The sequence below is a fragment of the Diceros bicornis genome, chromosome 29 (assembly GCF_020826845.1).
Source record: "Diceros bicornis minor isolate mBicDic1 chromosome 29, mDicBic1.mat.cur, whole genome shotgun sequence".
NCBI classification, from domain to species: domain Eukaryota; kingdom Metazoa; phylum Chordata; class Mammalia; order Perissodactyla; family Rhinocerotidae; genus Diceros; species Diceros bicornis.
In genome coordinates, this window is record NC_080768.1 from 41,380,927 (window position 1) to 41,403,386 (window position 22,460).

The 22,460-nt window shown below is 40.8% G+C and overlaps 1 protein-coding gene across 6 annotated transcripts in view; it reads left to right on the forward strand.

The window, feature by feature from the left end:
* PSD3 (pleckstrin and Sec7 domain containing 3) overlaps positions 1–22,460 on the forward strand; it is a 535,293-nt gene that overhangs the window by 506,945 nt on the left and 5,888 nt on the right. For all 6 annotated transcript variants that reach the window (XM_058525349.1, XM_058525350.1, XM_058525352.1 and 3 more), the window contains one exon: positions 6,330–6,473. In XM_058525349.1, the coding sequence (XP_058381332.1) occupies positions 6,330–6,473 (144 nt within the window). The remainder of the gene's footprint in view (positions 1–6,329; positions 6,474–22,460) is intronic.

Below are 22,460 nucleotides of genomic sequence, written 5' to 3' on the forward strand. Positions count from 1 at the left end.
TTTTACTTAGATCACTGGTCTCCTAACTTTTTTTGATCATTTACCTTATCAATACTAAATATTTGAGCAGATATTCTGCAATATGTGTATATTTTTTAATAAAATATACTACATGTCTTATTATTAATACAACATGAAAAAATGCTGAACATCGTTAGGAATTAGGGAAATACAAATCAAAACCACAAAATACCACTTTACACTCATTGGGATGGCTATAATTTTTTAAAAAATTTTCTTAAGGAAAATAATGTGTTGGTGAGGATGTGGAGAAATTAGAACTCTCAGACATTGCTGGTGGGCATGTAAAATGATGCAGCTGCTTTGGGAAACAGTTTGGTGGTTCATCAAATGATTAAACATAGAGTTAACACGTGGCGCAGCAATTCCACTCCTACTGAGATAACAAGAGAATGAAAACATACACCCACACAGAAACGTTTACACAAATGTTCATAGCAGCATTATTCATAATAGCCAAAGATGGAATGGTCATCAGCTGATGAATAGATGAATAAAGTGTAGTATATCCATACAATGGAATATTATTCAGCCATAAAAAAGAGTGAAGTACTGATACATGCTACAATATGGATGAACTTTGAAAACAGTATGCTAAGTGAAAGAAGCCAGTCACAAAAGAAACATGTGTGATTCCACTCCAAAAGGGTCTCTTTTAGGGGACCTAATATGTCATAAAATTTAATTGTGGTGATGGTTGCACAACCTCATGAATATACTAAAAGACACTGAACTGTACATTTTAGATGGATGAATTGTGTGGTATGTGAATTATATCTCAATGCTGATTTTAAAAGTTCTTCCCAACAGATCCTCTTGCCTGGGGTGCACACACCCCACTTTGGAAAACTCTGGTAGACTATTCATGTAACCACTCCAGATGTGTCTTCCCTCATCTTGCTTCTCTCAAACCATCCCTCCGAGTTCTGGCTAAAGTATGATTCGTGTTGTCAGTTAGCCTTAACTGGCTCCCTTGCCAACAAGATGCAGTCCACACTCCTTGGCAGGGCCTTGGATGGTGGCTACACTTTGCACATTCATTTCTTACAGGCCTGTAGTGAACATATGTTAAGTACTCAATAGAACAATTAACTAAATCATGTTATAGTCATTATGCTGAAGCTCACTAAAACACTGTTTAAAGTCTTTAAAACGGTTTTAAACGTGAAATGATGAAAGAAAATCTTTCTGATGGTGCTTTCAGTAATAGCCCCTGCCCCCGCCAAACTGACTCAAAGGTAGATGTTCTTTATTCTAACTTCCATACAGCTTGGGTCTGATAAGGTTGCAGTATTTAGCAATTTGATTTGTAAATTGCCTAGTAGATTCCTAGAAATGTCTTTACCTTTTAAATCATCCATCTACTTTAAAACAGCACAAAGGGAACAGTCTGAGCCTTCCCTTTTTTTTTTTAATCATTTATTCACAGCTACTGTTTACTGACTATATTAGGTATGTGGGCATTATAAAAATAGCTAAGACAGTGGTCTTGGCCCTCAGCTAATGAGAGCTTTAAGGTATGTGTTAACGCTAGGCAGGTAGTATCTATACATCAAAAGCTAGGCCACATACTGTCTTCTCTGCTCAGCACTGGAGGATTTGAGAGAAGGGAAAAAGTGACCCTTCTCTGCCTCCAAAGAGCTTGTAATCAGTAAAGGAGATGAAATTCACACCAGAGTCAGAGTCTATTTTATAATAAGCACATGGTATAGACATTTAAGTGCTATAGTGACGTGGAAGAGGAAGAAATTATGAGATGGGGAGTAACGCTGGAGAAAGGACCTGAGTACAACCCACACGTCTGAGAGCCCTGGGGGAGGAGAGGCATGTTAGGACTGAGGGAGTTGACCAAGAGCTTTGAAAGCTGAGGTCAGCTTTCAAGTATGAAATTTTCCCCAAAGTCAAAGTACTATATAAGTAGGGCAAAATTAAATCTTAAGTGACATCATCTGAAACTTGCCTTTTAGATAAAATTTCATTGTATATATGATCAAAGATTTTACCAATCTGTTGCCATATAACCCAATAATTTTTCTTGCATCTATTATTATAATACTGCTGCTTAAGTTATCACTTCCTAACTTAAAACAGCTTTAGTGAGATATATGCCATTTCCTATCTCTGTTCCCTGTCTTTAAACTTTCTCACATGTATTTCTCTGAAATCCCTTTGTGAGTGTTGTCTCGTAAGCACAGTATATATGAAGTGTAAGAGCAGACAAGGGAGGGAAGCAGCAGGGCTCCTACTCGTCTTTCTTCTTCACGTCTGTTACAAGTGTAATCGTCCTAAGTCTGAGAATGCGACATGTCTCCATGCTGCTGCCTTTCTCCTTTTCCATTTTTACCATTAGTTTTTGTCAGGAAGTCTGCATATCTCCTTTACCATGAGATTCTAGCAGGGGAATAATTTGCCTGGTTTACCTATCTATGCCCATAAGAGCCACTGGTATTTTTATTTCACTGGTCAAAATGGACAGATTTAAGAAATGTGATTTAAAAATGCTTTTATTTTGAGATTACTTCCTTGATTCTTGCTTCATGAAGGCAGTAAACCACTGCACATTGAATTTCAACATTTGTTTGACTAGTTTCTTCATAAAAATATGGTCTAAATGACTGACCCTTTATGCTGCTATAGAAATAGGTTTATAAACTATAGCTTAATAACAGTGAATGAACCCTGGCAAACTCCTTGTATTAGTAGGAAAGTGACAAATATAATATGCTTTGCATATTGTTTTTCTGGCATAAATTCTTCATTAAAATAAGTAGAAATTGAGCTTTATTCAACAAAATAGAGACATCTGAATATTCAAAATTAAGAAGCCTAAATCTAAAGCTTTTGAAAGAAGCAAACATCTAAAAGAATATTTACGCAGAGCCAAAGTCCAAAACCACAGAGAATTCTATAAATTATTTTACCAAATTATCGAAAATATTATTTGAAAAAAAGTTAGTTTCTGGATTCTAATCATTTTATCAACCAAAAAAGAAAAGAATTTGTTTTCTTAAAATACGCTATAAATCACTATACTTGACAAATCTGGGTCCAGTATTTCAGCAGCCAGTTCACAGAAGAGGAACCCCAGTAAACACTTGAAAAAATGTTCATCCTCACTTGTCATCAGGAAAATGTAAACTCAAATCACAATGGCTTATTGTTTCATTCCCATGAAATCAGCAAAAATTTGCAAGTATGATATGCAATTTTGGCAAGGATGTAGAACAATGGGAACTTTCAGGCCTCCTGTGGAAATGTAAACTGGTAGAAACACGTTGGAAAACAGTTTAGTGTCCTGTTAAAGATGTGCATATTGTAAACCCAGAAATTCCACCTCTTGGTAATTATGTTATAGGAAAATTCTTGCTCATGTTGACTAGGCAACATGTATAAGAATATTCAATGTAGCATCATTCATAATAGCCCAAAGAAACCTGAAAACAACTTAAATATTCTTCAGTGAAATTTTAGTATGTCCTATAACGGAATATTATACAATGGTTAAAAGGAACGAACTAAAGCGTATATGTGAATAAATCTTAAAAACATGTTGAGTGAGGGCCGGCCCCGTGGCTCAGCGGTTAAGTGTGCGCGCTGCGCTGCTGGCGGCCCGGGTTTGGATCCTGGGCGCGCACCGACGCACCGCTTCTCCGGCCATGCTGAGGCCGCGTCCCACATACAGCAAGTAGAGGGATGTGCAGCTATGACATACAACTATCCACTGGGGCTTTGGGGGAAAAAACATAAATAAATAAAATCATAAAAAAAAAAAAAAACATGAGTGAAAAAACAAGTTACAAAAGGAACCCTGTAATGTGTAAAAACCCATAGAACGTACTCTCAATTTCTATGGATACATATATTTGTATAAGAGTGTCATAGAAAAGGAATGAGATGAGTAGATAAAGGCAGGAAGTTTCAGCTTTTTATAATATTTTGTTTCTTAAACTGGGTGTTAGATACATGAGTGATTTTAATATATTATTCAATATGACTTTTTCGTCTATCTGAAACATTTTATTAAACAAAGAGAAAAAATACATCATGTTTTTAATTTTCAAAGTGTTCTAGTCACCATATATCTTTTGTCAAAAATTCTGTTAAATAATTTATATGTTGCAGTAAATACACAAAGGAAAATCACTTTGCAAGAAAAAGCTATTAATATCTTCTTTTCAGCTCCAGCTGCCATAACAAAATACCACAGACTGGGTGGCTTAAACGACAGAAATTTTTTCTCACAATTCTGGAGACTGGAAGTCTCAGATCAAGGTGCCTGCAGGGTTGGGGTCTGGTAAGGGCTCTCCCATTAGGTTCCAGACAGACCCCTTTTTCCTGTGTCCTCACATGGCCTTTCTTCAGCATTTGCAGGCAGAGAGAGAGTGTGCTCTCTGGTGTCTCTTCTTGTAAGGACACTAATCCTGTCGGATCAGAGCCCTGCCCTTATGACCTCATTTAACTTTACTTCCTTCCTTAGAAGCTCCATCTACAAATATGCTACATTAGGCTCTACGTAGGAATTTTGGAGGGACACACACGTTTAGTCCATGGCATAGTCTGTAGTCTCCTTGGAGAAACAATAGAAAGACGAATAGAAAGATGAATGAGAAGTTGTAAACGAAAGCTACCTGAAGCATTTGTCATTTCCTTTCAGTATTATCAGTATACAAATGACAGGCTTGGAGATGTAGATCCCCATCTGAAATCTCAAAACAGGTGTTTTGTTTTTTTTTTTACCCTATGCTTGTCTGGAACTTCTTTAGGTTTTTTGTTTTGTTTTGTTTTAGTTAGTTGGTATTTAAAAACGAATCTTGTCATCTTTCATTCCCTCCACTTGTTCCTGCCACCTCTCTTGTTTGTTTTTCCATTCATGTACTCTGCTTTGTAAAAACTTTTCATTGTTCTTTTCTATTTTGATGGCTTTAAGACTTGGATTTTTTGTCTCTTGTTTGGCTTTTAAGATGTGCATTATAACAAATCCCTAAGATATTATATGTGACTCATAATTTCTGAATATCCTTTTTTTTAATTTAAAGTAATGTTATATAATCTTAATTTAGTGTCCATAATTATTTACTTTCTGGCAGTCTTTTTAATTACTCTCCTCAGTCTATGATAAAATTTTTACATTTTGAAATTATGTTGGTGTTATACAAAATGTGTTTATCACCTAGTTTGATGGGTTCCTCTTCATATGCTTTCATCCATTTATTTCTTATTGTACGTGTGAAATTTACACTCAACAAGAATTTGGATAGTTTATGTGTGAGAGTGGAATAGTAAGTGAAGTAGGCGTACAATTCTAGGGATGCAAGAGAATTCCAGTCTCTTTTATTTTTAAAATGCTGCCAAAGGGTTTGATAGTGTTTCTCGTTAGGTAGCTTTTTGCTAAGGTGATATAAATGGTGCCCCTAGAATGGAAATTCTTTGACATAGGATCAGCCATGTTGCATTGGTGCACAGTGCCTGTAATAACACTGTTCAGGCAATAATCGCTCTATGGGTACATTTTTTTTTTTTTAAAGATTTATTTATTTACTTTCCCCCCAAAGCCCCAGTAGATAGTTGTATGTCATAGTTGCACAGCCTGCTAGTTGCTGTATGTGGGACACGGCCTCAGCATGGCCGGAGAAGCGGTGTGTCGGTGCGCACCCGGGATCTGAACCGGGGCTGCCAGCATCAGAGAGCGCACACTTAACCACTAAGCCACGGGGCCGGCCCTGTGGGTACATTTTAATTGAATAACTACTTTGGGTCAATAAAGTTGGAGGAAGTCAGAACCTCTACTTTGGAGGGAAAAAGCATAGTTGCTGCAGTTTTTAGAATGTCATCCAATAGCTTTCAGAGAATTATTTCTTGGTGGCATTGCTTGTCTCAAAACAGGGAAAAATATGCAGATAGGCTCCTTGTGGCAGACGGAGGAGATTAGTACCACTACGGAGTGGACGTGAAGTGGAGACGCCGAATTGTGTGGCCCTCAGAACAGGTGCTTGTTCAGCTGGTGCCTTGCCTGTTGGAGTATCTCTTAGGAGGCCTGGTCTCAACTCCCTGACAGTTATACCTGATAAAGGGCTCTGAAAGCATTCGGTTTTGTGACAAGGGAGCTGATGAGAGAGGCTGGCCTTGGTTGCCATTTGCAAAGGTTCATGTGAACATGGGCCTGAGAAAGTGGGTAAGATATGGCAGCAGGGCACATTAGACTGTTTTGATGAATTAAAGTCATTCATCACAGGGGATTTTTTAAAGTACTCGACAACTTTTTATTGATTTATTTTCCCAGTGCTAAATGGCCTAATAATTTCCTGCAGGAGGAACAGCTGAAATCTCATGAAAGCAAGCTGAAGCAGATTACCACCGAGCTGGCCGAGCATCGCTCATATCCCCCGGACAAGAAGGTCAAAGCCAAGGACATAGATGAATACAAACTGAAAGATCACTATCTGGAGTTTGAGGTATGTTGAACCTAAATGTAATAAATGGCTATACCCTGAGTTACTCTGTGATGTTTTCCATGAGGCAAAATTTTTTTTACAGTTAGCCTAACCATGGGAAGTGTGCCTTGACCCTGGCTCTAACTTGGGAGCTCCAGGCATGGTCTAGGTCATGGTGGCCCCTCATGTTCATGATTCTATTTAAGCTTCACACAAGCGTCAAAGAATAACTGTCAGTTTATGTGCTTAAAAGCGAATTGCCTGGCTTATTGGAATAGCGTGTGCCTGCTGCCAGAAGAAAACCAACAGTAGATGGACGTGCTGGGGGGCAGCTGCTTTCTGCGTCTCTTCCAGCAGAGTTTGAGTCAAAAAAAGTAGAGTGGAGGAAGTGAGCTACAGGGTGACGTGAAGCATCAGCGTTTTCCTGCTCATTCTTGCTGCTGGGCAACACCGATGCATTTCTCCCCTATGACTTAATGCCCTTCAGAAGGAGACTGAAATTAAGTTGTGGCGCATCCATATACTATAGCAAGTATGGTTATTAAAACGAATGGGGAGGATCCATAAACTCTGGAAAGGCAGAAAATTTTAAAGTTGAAAGCAGTATATATAGTAAATGTTACCTTTGGCTAAATTTTCTCCCAAATTAGACAGTGTCAGAGTTACACAGGATCCTCTTACTCTCCCTCTTCAGCTGCCACTTTAAGACATTTAAAGTGTCTTTTTTTTTAAGTAGACAGCATGTAGTCCAAAATGAAGAATCAATTATTTTGTAATTTTTCACCTATTTTTTTCTGTTGGGTATGCTGAATCCATCGTTAGCTAATCTCTTTCATTGTAGCTCTAGTCTGTTTTACGTCCCATCATCATCTCCTTCATTCCCATCTTACCATCCTGTTTCTTCCTCAGGCCTGAACCTTAAAATCATCTGAGCACCCTCCTTCTGGTCCATGCAGTCCCTCAAGCTTGAATCAGGAGCCAAATCCCAGTGCTCTGCCTCTGCAGGCCTAATGCCTGTCTCTTCCTTACCCCGGGCATTGCTTTCATACTGCCTCTGCTCATGTCCTGAGTTTTTCATGTCTTCCCTGAACCTGGTGGCTGCCTCCTAACTGTCTCTCTTCAGTTCATCCTACTTGCCCGACCGTCAGTTTTCTGAGGCTCACCCCAGGTGACTGCATTCCTCTATTCAGCAGCTGCCCTTCATTCCCCTACCACTCCCCCAGAATTTACCTTCTGAGTCAAGTCCCCATCCTTAATCTGAGAGAATTTGGGTTCTGGGCTGTCTTTCCACAACAGCCTCCATGTGTGTCAGTCACATTTCTGCCCACTCTCTCCCAACAGTCTTCTGTGCCTTTGTTCATCTGCTTTCTCTGCTCCAAATGCTCTTCCCCTAAATTTCATTTCCGAAAGTCCTGTTCATCTTTCAAGATGCAGCCCAAATCTCTCCTGTGAAAAGCCTGCTCTAAACCTGCTCGTTGTGTGGAGTCTGCTCCAGTCCATACTGCAGTTGGCCGTGTGGTCAAGTTATTCCAGTGTGTCTTTGTATCTACAGTGGCTCCATAACATCTCCCGGCCCAGGACTGTGCAGCCTTGCAGTGCAGGGACCTCAAGTGCACTCCTGCCTGTGCTCTGTGCTTGCTTGTTGAAGTGGACAGGATTTCATGGAAGCTTAAAGAAGTCTCTTCCTGAGTTATACAGTTTATGTTATAAAATGTGGCATCTTCTCCAGTGCAGATCCATGTTCTAGCTTGCTTCATAGTCAAGATAGCCCTTGCTCTGGGCAGATGAAGATAAATCATTCTTTTAATAAAGGTAAAACTTTATTAGCAAAAACTGTGGAAGCCTTACCAGCAAAAGACTTGAAAAAATATTTAAAACAAACAAACAAACAAAAAAAACCTAAGCAGTTCTTCTTTCCCCAGGCTGTTCATTTTTGGGAAATGGGAGTTCTCAAAAAGCGATCCTAATTCTTCACACTTCTAGAGGGGCTTTCAGCTATAGGGCACTTTTAGTTTCACATGTGCTAATTAAATTTCCCAACACCTCAGTCCCCTGCTTCCAGTACTCAGCACCTTGCTTTGAACCCTTTGCTCTGAAGGCTCAGAGCCGGTCCCCAGGAGGAGGGGGGCCTGCCAGACCATGGCAAGGTTGCCACTGCTGGAAGCACTCTCTGTTCTGAATCTGCTGTGGTGCCCTTTTCTGAAAATGTAACCCAGCAAGAGCCAGCATTTCCATTTCCTGACGTGAACTTAGACCAGGCTTGCTGGGGATAAGTCTTGCTTTCATCAGGTGTCATCTCAAGGAGCCCGAAGATTGCATTCCAGGACCCTTGGATCATTAAAGTCAGACTCATATGCTAATATGTCAAGCATGTGGGATTGTCTGTCAGGCTGCATTAACCTGTGTCTGCCAGGAAGGTAGAAGGGTACCTCATTTTATAGGTGTTATCTAAAAAGGTTTTTGTAAAAGTAATGCTTTTTTAAAAGTGAATCATCATTTTTCACTAACTTAAAATTGAAGTAGTGTATCTTGTGGGGTCCACTTTGCTATCATTTCAGCTGCCACAGTTTGTCGTGCTGTGTGTGCCTCTGGAGATCTCTGCATAGCACTAAGTACTCTGCTCTATAAGCAAAATTCCCTTAGCAGGCCACTGCATTCCCTGAATAGGAGTATGACAGTTATTGAGCATTTTGTATATTTTGTTCACTGCTCTGTCCTCAGCTTGTAGAACATGGACTGAGTGCCCTGTACATCATATTTGTTGAATGAATAAATGGAATGTTATTGTTGTGTATAAAAGATAAGATCAGAGGAAGCAATTCTCTGATAAAGCTTAGTAGCTCCCCTTGAAAACAAATCTGATAGGCAGGTGAGAATAGACAGACAGTCTGCTGTTCACTGTGAACCCCACATGGGCAGTGACAGGAAGAGGAGCTTTAATCCTGTCTGCGTCCTTGTCACCAAGCAGGACTCACAAGCAGGGATTAGCTCTCTCACCTATTCCTGCAGCAAGGGCCTCCCTGGGGTTTCAGAGCAATTCTAATAGTTTTCACATCTTGATAGGGAAAAACGCTTTTATTTTATTAGAATATTAAGCTGTTAACACCGGGGGTGGTTCCTAACTTTATGCATTTCAGTTGTTTATATTCCACGTTGCTTTGAGTCCAGACAGTTCTTCATGGTGGGCCAAATTCACAGCTCTTTCCATGCCTTAGAAATTCTCCAAACCCTGACTGACAGTAAATAATTAGGAATTCTGGTAAATAAGTAGGTATAGGGTTCTTTGGTTTTGGGGTTTTTTTAAGTCTACAAAAAGTCTACAGAGAGAGCAACGAGACTTCCATCTATCTTAGCCTTAGCCTGTTAAAAGAAGATTCATTTTTACTTAAAGCAGCCAACTTCACTGAGAACGGGCTGTAATTGACCAAATTCATGCCTCTTTGTCTGTTGACTGTTAATTAATGAGGAGGGGAGTTGTTTGGTTTTGATTGAGTTGGTGCCCACACGCTGTGGCTGCTAACTTTTTTAGAAAGTTCACTTGGAATCTGATCTCACTGTTGAAACAGTCATTAGGCATCACAAGTTTACATTAAGAAGCTCACCATCATTTCCCAATTTCAAAAAATAAATATTGGGGGGCCAACCCCTGGCCTAGTGGTTAAGTTCGGCACGCTCCACTTTGGCAGCCCGGGTTCAGTTCCCGGGCGCAGACCTTCACTAGTCATTGAGCCATGCTGTGGTGGTGACCCACATACAAAATAGAGGAAGATTGGCACAGATGTTAGCTCAGGGGAAATCTTTCTTGGCAAAAATATAAATAAATAAAATTTAAAATATAAAAATAAATATCGGAAATAGCCTCACTTCCTTATAAATTAACTTATTTCTACTTTATTCAGTTCCCATTTCACTTAAAAATGTTTGAATTGATCTCCATGCTTCTGGTGCATTTGGAAATTTATCAAGATGTGGGACAGATGGATGGTTTGTCTTGGAAATAAAAACTTAAAGAGCTCCAGCTGGTCAGAGCACCGCAGGTTGCGCTGCTCTGGGAAACTCCACAGCCCTTGAAGAAACCGCCCTTTAAAGACATTCCCTGGGTGCACTGTGGGCGGCCCCAGAACTTTGGCTTTATGTTTCTTCAGCTTTAAAAACAACAGCAGGTGGCCGGGCCGGTGGCGCAAGTGGTTAAGCGCGCACACTCCGCTGCAGCGGCCCGGGGTTCACCGGTTCGGATCCCGGGCACGCACCGACGCACCGCTTGTCAGGCTATGCTGTGGCGGCATCTCATATAAAGTGGAGGAAGATGGACATGGATGTTAGCCCAGGGCCGGTCTTCCTCAGCAAAAAGAGGAGGATTGGCAGATGTTAGCACAGGGCCAATCTTCCTCACACAAAAAAAAATAAAAACGATAGCAATTAGAAAGTGAAGATACTGTTTTCTCCAGAGTGTTTTTCATGTTACTTTTAGGATGTTTTCAGTGGCTTAAGTAATTAATTCTTAGACCTGAGTAGGGAAAGGGAGACTGTGTAGCAATCCCAACCTATTAAAAACGTGATGGGCTGTGAGAGATTTATTGAAGAGGGATCACTGAGGGTCAGGTTAATAGAGGCTCCCGCGGTTCATTGTAGAGCCGGGTGGAAACCTGGTGGCCAACACAATGCCCGTGATTTTTTTGTGGCCAGCAGACCTCGTGTCAACATGTTTTCTTTGGCCAGCTCAGGGCTGTGTTGTTTTCATTGTAGTTTGAATGTGTTTAGGGAAGACTAGCGGCCTCCTCCCCACCGTTCCCTGTTCCACATTGTGTTGTTGGCCTGGCCCCTGAAGGGATTTGGATTTGCCGTCCCTGGTACAGAGGCTGCAGCCAGTTGTATCTGCTTTGTGTCTTAGTTAGCTCTTTGAACATGGGCTGTGGAATCAACTGTCCCCTCATAGTTAGAAAGTGGATCTTTCCAGGTATGTGTTTTCAGGTTCCAGTTTAGCAGAAAAAAGTCCACTTCCCTGATGGCTCAACCCAGATGCAGAATAAAGTCCCCCGGCTTAACAGGCTAGAATTCAGCCCAGTGCCCGCCCCTGAATTTCCACCTGGAGTAGCGTATGCTTATGGCTTAAGACAGTTAGGACTCATACCAACCACATGGCTAGGATATTCAATTTTGGGAACAACAAATGTCCGCTAGAACAAGACATATAAATGTCTTGGGACATAATATTTTAAATCTAGAAAATCTAGGACATTCTTGAGGCATGATGCATCTTTTTCTGAATTTCAATTTTTGATGGGGTATAAAATGCCATGATTCCTTCTGAAATTGACATATTTGAGAATAAGAGCACATTCTGTGCAGCGTCATTAGGGAAACTCAAAGCAGCTCATATCTAGAAGTGCACATAATATAAATTTCTAGTTGTAAACTGTCAGTTTTATTGCTGGGTTGTTTGTTGCATGGTGGGTGGGTGGTTTGATGTATTTCTTTTTGAACAAATTCTCTGGTTGTGATCTTAGCCCTGTTTCCTCAGATTGCTCATTTTTTATTTGTCAACATCAGATAAGTAATGTTCACATTGCAGACCACTTTTCCTCTCACAGGAGCAGTGCAAGGGCATATCTCAATACAATGCCAGTTGTCACAAGGCAAATCCCCCTCAGAAACAAAGTGGTAAACTATTAATTTATAAGCGGCCGTGATCATAAAAGTACAAAGATAGCAGTTATTACCCTTTTTTCTCCCTAGTGAAAGCAAGGGAGAAATCCCATTAACTTACTTAAAGAAGATTAGTATAAGTCTCAGTCTTACAAGTGAGTCTAGCCTGGTATTCAATGCCATCTCCTTTACAGAAAACATCACAAAGGTGAGTATATGTCTGGATCTGAGAAGCTGAAATATTGCAGATTAATAGAATTCTTAGGGAAATTTAAGAATTTTCTTTTTTTAGTGGAGTACTGAGTGTTATAATTGTGAGTCAAACACTAGAGACCTAAGATGGATAGTTGTCTAGGCACTCAGTCCCATTAATAATAGAGACATAGTTCTTGCATTGCCATTTGGAATTGCATTTTTTTTTGTGAGGAAGATCAGCCCTGAGCAAATATCCATGCTAATCCTTCTCTCTTTGCTGAGGAAGACCGGCTCTAAGCTAACATCTATGTTAGCTATTGCCAATCCTCCTCCTTTTTTTTCCCCAAAGCCCCAGTAGATAGTTGTATGTCATAGTTGCACATCCTTCTAGTTGCTGTATGTGGGACGGGGCCTCAGCATGGCCAGAGAAGCGATGCGTTGGTGCGCGCCCGGGATCCGAACCCGGGCCGCCAGTAGCGGAGCGCACGCACTTAACCGCTAAGCCACGGGGCCAGCCCTGGAATTGCATTTTTTATGAGATGATGAAAGAGGGCTAAGTAGCTCTGGATTTTAATCTGTAAATGATGACATGTACTTTTGGAGGAATGAGAAGCTTAGCAACAGGATCCTTTGAATCACATTTTAAATAGATGATTGAAAAGAATTAGAGCCATACCTGAGAAGGCAGAATAAACAGCCAGTCAGGTGACTTGACATGACCCCCTGTCCCTAAATCCCTCCTTATGCCTGAAACATCTGCTGTGATGAGGGTCACTGCTTTGGGTTAAGGTATTGTCTACAGGAAAAGGGCAAATACTCAGAGTGATAAAAGAGTAAAATTAGGGAAGGCCTGGACTGGGAGTTAGGAAGCCGTTTTAGCCTTACCTTATGTGCTGTTACATAGTTCTCTCTGGACCTCAGTTTTCTGGCCATAAAAATGAGAAGGGGTTGGTTGAACTAACCTATAAGGTCCCTTCCAGCTCTCTATTTTTAAGGAGAGTGACATATTAACACCAATTAGTTGATTAGATCAATCACTCTCATGAAGATCCCTAAGGGTGTTAAACATCGAACAAGAACATTTCGATTTGGGGATGTCAGAGGATCTAGACCAGGACTATCCAACAGAGATGTAATGCAAACCTCATATGTAATTTTAAATTTTCTGGTAGCTACCTTTCAAAATTAAAGGAAACAGGTAGAATTAATTGTAATGAGATTTTTCAAATTTAACACAATATATCCAAAATGTTATCATTTCACCATGTAATCTGTATAAAATATGATGATATTTTACATTCTTTTTTTCTTACTAAGTCTTCACAGTTTGGTGTGTTTTGTATTTAGAGTGTGTCTCAGTGCAGACTAGCCATGTTTCATGTGCTCTGTGGCCGCGCGAGGCTGGTGGCTCCTGTACTGGCCAGCACGTGTGTAGACTGTGCCGTCTGCTTAAAAGTCAGTCGGGGGTTGGAAGACTTGATAACAGGCCTGGGGACCCAGGTTTTATACTTAATTTAAGAGGTGGGAGCTGAGCTAACATGCACCTGTTGTGCTCCTACAAGGCTTTACAGAGGTTTGCAGATGGCGTCCACTCTGATTTAGCAGTGCCTCTGTGGTACCAGATGTTTAATGTTTTGACTATTATTTCTAGGTGGGCATACAATAAAGAGGAGGCCCACCTGGTGTGAGTGATGAGTGATGTCGACTGTAGCCTTGTCATATGCTTTTTGACATCAGTAACTTGTGAGATAGGAGCAAACCAAGTACGTTTCCCTCACAAAGAAAGTTCTCATGCAAACAATGTGAACCACCTCCTTCCGGGTGCCCTGAGACCTTTTGGTAAGTGACCCTCCCCATCTGTTAGTTTTGCTGACTGTTAGGGCCAAATCCTTTTCTGGGCTAACTCTGGAATCAGAACAATGAAAGGAGTGTTTTTTTTGTTTTTGTCCTATTTTCACTGAGTACTTTATCTCTGTCTAACTACATTAGGTTTCTTCCTACTATTTTCTCGAAGAATCTGCGTGCTTTTGATGTAAGAGTTTTAAAAACTTGTTTAAGAATCTGATCTGAGATGAAGAGGCTTTTTGCGAGGAGCAGGCTATTGAGGTTCTTTTGGTGTATCTACTTCAAAATTGAGCAATAGACTTATAATGAAAATTTAAAATGTTTTCAAAATTCTTTTTCCTAGAAATATTAGAGAAAAAAATCATATAGAAACCAAGAGATGTTTGCTATAAGAATTCTTGGCACAGCATTCATTGGAGGGCTGGAAATTGGCTCCACTCGCATCATAGCCTTCTTGCAGGAGCACTCAGCAGCTGTCTACCTGTGTCCCTCCTTAAGGCGTGGCTCATACACACACACACACACACACACACACACACACACACATGTACAGGGTACTTGCACAGTAGGTTTCTTCCCTGACAAGGCAGAGCCTTTGGCAAAATTGTGAAATAAATAAATCATGGCTGGTTTTCCCATTTCCCTTCAGTGCCCTGTTTCCCACTTACTGGCGCAGCTTTCCCTCCCAAAGATCAGTATTGCGCCTTTTTCCATATATCTTGCTTCAAGTAGCTCTCACCTGCTTGGAGAATCCTGGAACGTTTACAGCTGGAAAGTGGCCCCATCCCTTCATTCTGCCCATGTGGAACCTGAGACCTAGAGGAAGTTAAGGTCTGGTTGCTCAATCTTCTGACTCCACGGGTTGGAAGATGCTTTAGCAAGACAGTCTCAAAATTAGACACAGAACTGGTAAGATAGTAGCTTATGGTACTTCCCACTTAAAGGGACATTTGAACTGGTAACACAGAAGGTGTAAAACTGCTTTAAGCTCAAAACCAATTAGTAAATCTTGGGGATGAAATGTCATGGGAGATCAGTGGGGAAGGTAGTTTAGACCAAAGGTCTTTCAAAGCCTCCTCAAATCCTACTTTAAAAATTTCTTAGGAAGACTGACTCTGCCCCCTTATGACTGTCATTGGCCTTTTTGGAGCTGTGAGTCTGTGACCAGCTGTAGTGAAGAAGTGCAGGAACGTGCTTCTGAGGGATCCCTTGTATGACTTTAGGGAAGCCCAATACAAGCAGAAGTGTAAACAAAATATAAACTGAGAGATGAAGAGCATGACCTGTATAAAAATGTTGTCACAACAAACTAAAATTTTGTTCTGGATGTGAGTTCCATGAGGGAATATTCAGTGAGAGACAAACTTTTATCCCACAGAGTTAAATTTAGCCTCTTATCCAGATTGTAATATTTCTCCAGCTCAAATTAGTTATTTTGGGTATGTAGAAACTTAACTTCATATCTCTGTGTTTCAAAGGACAGTTTTTTTCCCATTTTGCTGAACAGCAAACTTTTTAATCCCATTAATCCAATCCAGGTGGGTTTTCTTTGTGAGTTAATTTTATACTTGGCTGTTGTCAAAACCCTCACACAAGGCCGGGCTGGGTGGGGCCGCTGGGAACAGGAGTGACCAGCCTCCAGAGCCAGAAGCCTGTGGGGGACACATCTTTGCAGGATTGCCTCGTTGGTGAGGTGGAACTAGACGATTCATTTCTTGAATTTTCCACCTAGAAAACAAAATGTGTACTATTTTCTAAGTGAGCTTTGTGGACTTTTAAATAAATAATTTTGAGTTTAATTTTTAAAAGAGATAAAAATCTGGATCCTGATACAGACCGGGTTTGTAGAAAGGGTTTGAGAGCCAGAGAAACAACATGTGAAGAATGAGAGAGCTAGCAGTGTTTGAAAATTAGTTCTCAGGGAGAATCAGGGAGAGCCCTCCTTAAGAACACACGTCCTGTTCTTCTCCACAAAGATGGCGATGTTGCCCTGCAAAGGTGGACGTGCACGGGGAGCTGCAGCTCAGTCCTGGCCGCCAGGTGGGCTCTGAGGAGGGCAGTAACAGGACCAGGAGGGGGTCCCCTGATGGCCCTTCAGCTCCCCTTCCTCTCTGAAGGGCCTGAGGGAGAGCTCTTTAGGGGCAGTGGGGTAGGGCTGAGTTGCACCTGGCAAAGATCAGCTGCCATAGGAGCATCTGGGCAGGAAGGCGGGCCAGCAGAATGGAGACAACGAAGCTCTCAAAGCACTTTCTACAAACTCGGTCCTGTTTGTCTGTATTAGAGCTTTTTTACTTCTTCCGCTTATATCATTATACAAAAGTAAGCTTTTTATTTTAAGGATTTTTTAAAAAATTTAAGTCACAAAGTTCGTTTAGAGAACAGTAGAGCAGAAAGGTAGACTGAAATGAAAGAATGGAATTCACGCTTCCTCAGGTTTTCCCAGAAAGCCACAAATACAAACTATACAAACTGAAAATGTGTGTATTTGCTATAATTAGGCAATGGGTTACCACTGCATGCTGAAGCCTGATATGGGCATAGCATAGGAAAAAACTTTAAAATTTTCTTTTAAAAATGTAAATCCCAGCATAGCATTCAGATAAAAACTTATAGAAATCTCTGTTTTGAATGTCATTTCTTTCTTAAGTTAGTAGGTAGTGGTGGGTGAACAACCGGTCAAGGAGCAAGTCTCTGCAAATCAGTTCTGCCATCATTGCACAGAACGCAGAATGGAGATGAGCACAGTCTTGATTTGAATAAGTAGTTACTTCAACAGCTCCTTCTTGTTTTGTTTCCTTGTTTTTTATTTTTTGTTTTGCTTCTTTGTTTTCTGGTGTAGAGATCTAGGAGGAAAAAGTGTTTTACTGTGTGTATGACATTATTGATTTTCTTCTCATTTCATTTTAAGGTAGCCCTTTACCACTCTCTGCACGAGAAAGGGAAATGTCAGGAGGAAGTGTATTCAGGGTTTGATTGCTAGAGCAGAAAGGTCTAAATGCAAATGGCAGTACTCAGTTAAAATTGCCACTGCAGTTTTATTTTCATTCAGGTTGTAGCTGTTGTATTCATGTATCAGAGGTCAAAAGGAGATAGTGTTCTATTAAATGAAATAAAAACTGGTATGCAGGGGGCTGGCCCAGTGGCGTAGTGCTTGGGTTTGCATGCTCCGCTTCAGTTGCCCGGGTTTTGCAGCTTTGGATCCCAGGCACAGACCTACACACTGCTCATCAAGCCGTGCTGTGGTGGCGTCCCATATATAAAGTAAAGGAGGAGTGGTGCAGATGTTAGCTCAGGGACAATCTTCCTCAAGCAAAAAGAGGAAGATTGGTAACAGGTACTAAGGGCTAATCTTCCTCACCAAAAAAAACCCCAAGAAAATGGTATGCAGGGCTCAAGGGAAAAGAAACTGCTCAGTCAGATGCATGTACATTTGTATGTGGATGTGATTAAACTTCTTTTCAAATAATACCAATTGTTGTATAGGGGAGGAAAACTTTTCCCTTCTTCCCTTCTAGGTTCTTTGACAGGTCTAATAATTAAATTGACATAAGATACATTAACAGGAGAAAAATAAATTTAATTTCATATGTATAGGAGCCTATGAAAATACGAGACTCAAAGCAGGCAGTTTTTATACCTTTTAGACAAAGAAACAATAAATTTGTGAAGAGTTGACAAAACAAAGGGGTTTGTGCTTGGGGTAGCAAATTAGTGAAGAAGTAACAGTGTCTGTTTATACAGCCTTCTTGACCTTGAATTCCCTATCTCTGGTGATAAGGATGCCTCTGTCCTCCTGGTGCAGGGAGGGTACCTGCACATGGGAGATTTATTTCCTGCTTTCAGGGGGATAAAGGAGGGGCAAAATGTCTTTCTTGCACCTGCTGTTTCTTAAGTAACTTTCATTCAAAGTAATCAATATGCCACAGTGGCATATTTCAGGGTGACGTATTTTGCCTCCTTCAGTTGTGTTTTTTTTTAGGAAGCAATTAACATTCAACCTAAGCAGCAGCTTGCTTGGCCTTAAACAGTATTTTTCATTCCTCCCAGTAGGCATTGCTGCTACTGAAAAGGGATATTTTTTCTACATATTTGAGAAGTATTTTTATAGGTAATTGAAGACCAACTTAATAAATTAATATAGCAAAAGAAAAATGTAATAAGGAGTTATAGAGTGAAGAAAAACTTTAGGAGAAAAAGAAGCTATTAAGCATTTGAAGTGTCTTTGGCTCTTGTTGACAATAGAAGGCTTCGTGAAAATAGCAAATCTTAAGAAGGAAATTAAGGGAGAGAGCTTGCTGAGTGGACAGAGCAACAAAGACAACGTTCAGATGTTTATCTGCAGAGTGGCTACTGCTTGGATTTGGTAAAATCCCATCTCAAGTTTTTTTTCTGATCATGGAATTAGATTATGCAGTTATACTGCTAGAAATCTATTCACATTGTTGGAGAATTCCTAAGGAAGGAAGCTGAACATACAGCTCTGAAATTTTTTACAATTGATCTGAGAATGAATCAGCAGAGACTAAGACAAAAAGTTTATAATAACATGACCAAAGGCAGCAAATTGTCCCTGAGGCATATCTTATTCTCACACTCTCTTTGCCCTTCTTAATGCAAGACACGTACCTGCACGGGCTACATAATGAAGACTGAGTCATGATTCAGGAAAAGGGATTAACGCCATGCTTATTGGCCAGCGTCAGCGTCAGCACCAGGCCCCAGACCCCAGGCTGTCCCTTTCACTGCCGTGATGCTTCTCACAGACTCATTGTGACCTCCCATCTCGTTTTTAACATGTTCTGTCTGGAGCTGTGGTAATTCTTGCATAGTGATTACTTTGTGGCATGAAATTATATTAACTAAAACATTTAAATTTTTTGTTGTTTTTTCTTCCCTTTTTACCATCTGGTTGTGAACATTATTGTCAGAACAAAGGTATAAACCTTCAATATTGTTATTATTTATTTGTTTAATATCAGCAGCAGATTCCCTCATGTATTAATATTGATGAGGCTACTTCCCTCTGACCCAGGGAGCTTAGAATCATAGGTTACTATTGAAGTATTTACCCAAGGGTAAAGGTGATCCTGATATATTACATGTAAATTACCTAATGATCAGGCAGAGGAATTCAAATATAAATAACCATTGACAAATCCTTATCTTTTTAATGGATGTTTTTGTTAGAAGGTAAATTTAGAAGCCACTCTTCATGACAGAATGAGATCGAGTAACCATCCAAATGAACTACCATAGTCCGCATACAGTGGTCCAGTTTCTCACTTTATTTTTAAGGTCAAAGTAGGTAATAAAACTTGGTCTTCATTTACTACTACATAAGAGATGCTCACAAAATGTCTCTGTTTTACAAACCACAAAAGTAAGGTATAAACTACTTTTCTTCCTCTGTGAAGACAGGAAGGCTTAAGCACGCAGCCTGCCCCTCAGTGCGCTGTGCAGGGTTTGCCGTGCACGCATCTTGACAGCTGTGGTCGAGTGGATGTGGATGTGGGCAGGATATGGAAAAGTCTTTGCTGAGTGGTGGCTAAAGCCTCAGTGCTACCACACAGAATCAGACCTTAGTGTTTTTGTGGAAAACATGGGAATGGTGGAACACTGAAGATTAAAGTGTGTACCCGAGGTTACTGACTGAGGAACTCATCAGGCATCGACCTCTACATCTATATCCATGTTATTTTTATTTTTCTAGAATTTGCCATATTGAGAGTTCAAAGTATGTTTTCTGCTAGATGTGAGAAACTTTATTTTTTCGTATTTATGTTCTTTCTTTCCATTCATACATTCAGCAAATGTTTATTCAGTGTGTACTGTGTGTTCTCTGTGCTGAGGATACTTTAGTAAAGAAAAACAAAGTGCTTCCCCTCATGTGAGTGCATCCTGGTATTGGCAGGGGGAAGATAAACAAGACTTTGTAGTGAGTAAAGTGTGAGGCTGGTAGTGAGAAGTGCGGAGGAGAAAAATAAAGCGGTAAACATCGATAAGAGTAGGTGTTATAATTTTCGATTTGGATGGCCAGGGGAAGGCCTCAGTATACAGGTGACATTTTTTTGAAGACAGAAAGAGGTGAAGGAGGGCTGGGAATAAATCCTGTGGATTCTTGGGGGAGGTGTTTTTTGGCATCGAACAGCAAGCAGCAAAGGTCCTAGAGAGGATGAGCGTTCAAGGAGAGCGGGAGGCAGAGCGGCTGGCGACATTGAGCACTGGGAGAAGACAGAGAGATGAGACCCGAGAAAGGTTGGCACAAATTATTAGGGGTTTCTAGGCCATTGTTAGGATTTGGGGTTTGGAAGGACTTTTAAAGATGAGAAGCCATTGGAACATTTTGAGCAGAGATGACAGGCTGTAACTTACCTTTTAACATATGACTCTCTTTTGGAAAGAGTGTGCGTGGAGGGAAAGAGGGAAGCCGGGAGACCAGTTAGGCGGCTATCCAGGCACAAAATGCTGGTGCTTGGTCCAGCCTGAAGTGGTGGAGGCAGTGAGAAGTGGTGTGAGTCTGACACATGTTCTGAGAAACAGGAGTTCCTGACAGAATGGATGTGGGGAATTGGAGAAGGAGAAGACTCAAAGAGTGAAGTTTTTATTGTCAAATTTCCTTCTTCAGGATTTTAGAAGTGTCTGTAGCATGCTCCGTAAATACTAGATCCAGAAACTGGTATAGAACTCTCAGTTTTTGTGAACTCTTAGAATCTCTTCGATATCCTACATGTTGTAGGCTTATGGGGAGGAACCGAGGGAACTGTACTCCAGTGTCCATAGAGATTAAGCAGTTGATATAAACTATTAATAAAATAATAAAATAGCCATTGATTTAATATTCATTATGTAACCACAGAGTGGCCTATAGGGGAATAATGTCCATCAATAATTTGTCAAATATTCAGAGAAAACCCAGCAAAGCTACATGACACCAAAGCCTGTTAGTCAAGCATATTTTTTTCCTAAATAAAATTAAGACAGGAGGAGCATGTACAATTCAATTGGGATATGTCTTTTATGAGCGAGACTAAGCTGAGTGTTGACCATTTTATTAGTTAAGAATGCTTTTGGCAGGGCCGGCCCGGTGGCTTAGCGGTTAAGTGCGTGCGTTCCGCTACTGGCAGCCTGGGTTCGGATCCCGGGTGTACATCAACGCACTGCTTCTCTGGCCATGCTGAGGCAGCGTCCCACATACAGCAACTAGAAGGATGTGCAACTAACTGCTTGGGCTTTGGGGGCAAAAAGGAGGAGGATTGGCAATTGATGTTAGCTCAGGGCCGGTCTTCCTCAGCAAAAAGAGGAGGATTGGCTTGGATGTTAGCTCAGGGCTGGTCTTCCTCACAAAAAAAAAAAAAAAAGAATGCTTTTGGCTACAAATAACAGAAACTTGACTAAATGTTTAAACACTGTAAATATTCTTTATCTCACTTAAGAAAACCGAAGGTGAATGGTTACTGGCTGCTAAGTGTTGCCATCAAGGATCTATGATCTATCTAAATTTCTAATTTGCTATCCTTAGCATACTGGCTTTTTTGTTTTCATGCCTGTCATTTCGTGGTCTCAAAATGGCTACCAGAGCTCCAGACATTCTGTCCACCACCTTCTATCAGGATAGCAGAAGCTGTCACAGAAATACCCTCGTCGACTTCTACTTAACATGTCATTGGCCAAATCTAGGCCACATGGCTACAAGGTTGACTGGCAGAGGGGGTAAGGGTTATCATGTCTGGTTGAAACCACGCTGTCTGTCCTGGGGCTAGGCACATTGACATCCTCAATAAAAATCACAGTCCCGTTAGCGTGAAAGAGGCTGCTAGGGAAGCAGCATACAGTGTCTGCACAGTGTCAGACTCCACCTTCCTTGGCCAAGATTGACCTTTTGAACATGATCTGAGCTGGTGCATCAGATATTTAACATGTGCTTTACAAATAACACTTCCTGCTGCTGCTTTGCTTTTCCTTACACACCAGCTTTAACTTAAAACTTAAATTTCACAATTCGGCTTAGAAAAAAAGATAAGAATCATGTCTTCTCTGAAAGGAAGAAAGGAAAGAAAACCTCCCAAAGATTCCACATGGTTGCATAGTTAGGAAGAAATGTGACTTTCCCATCCTCAAAACAGGAGAGCACAAGGAGATGTCAATGAAGAAGGACTGTTCAAGTTGTGTTTCGTTCCCCTTGCTCTTCAGGCTTCACTCAGAGCTGTTTTTCTGTACTCAGAGCAATCTTTTTTTGTTTTGCCCAGAAGCCTCTGGATAGAGATTCACGTTATTTCACGTTATTTGGATGAGTCTGTAATCCCAGAAGGGCATGGCTGAAAG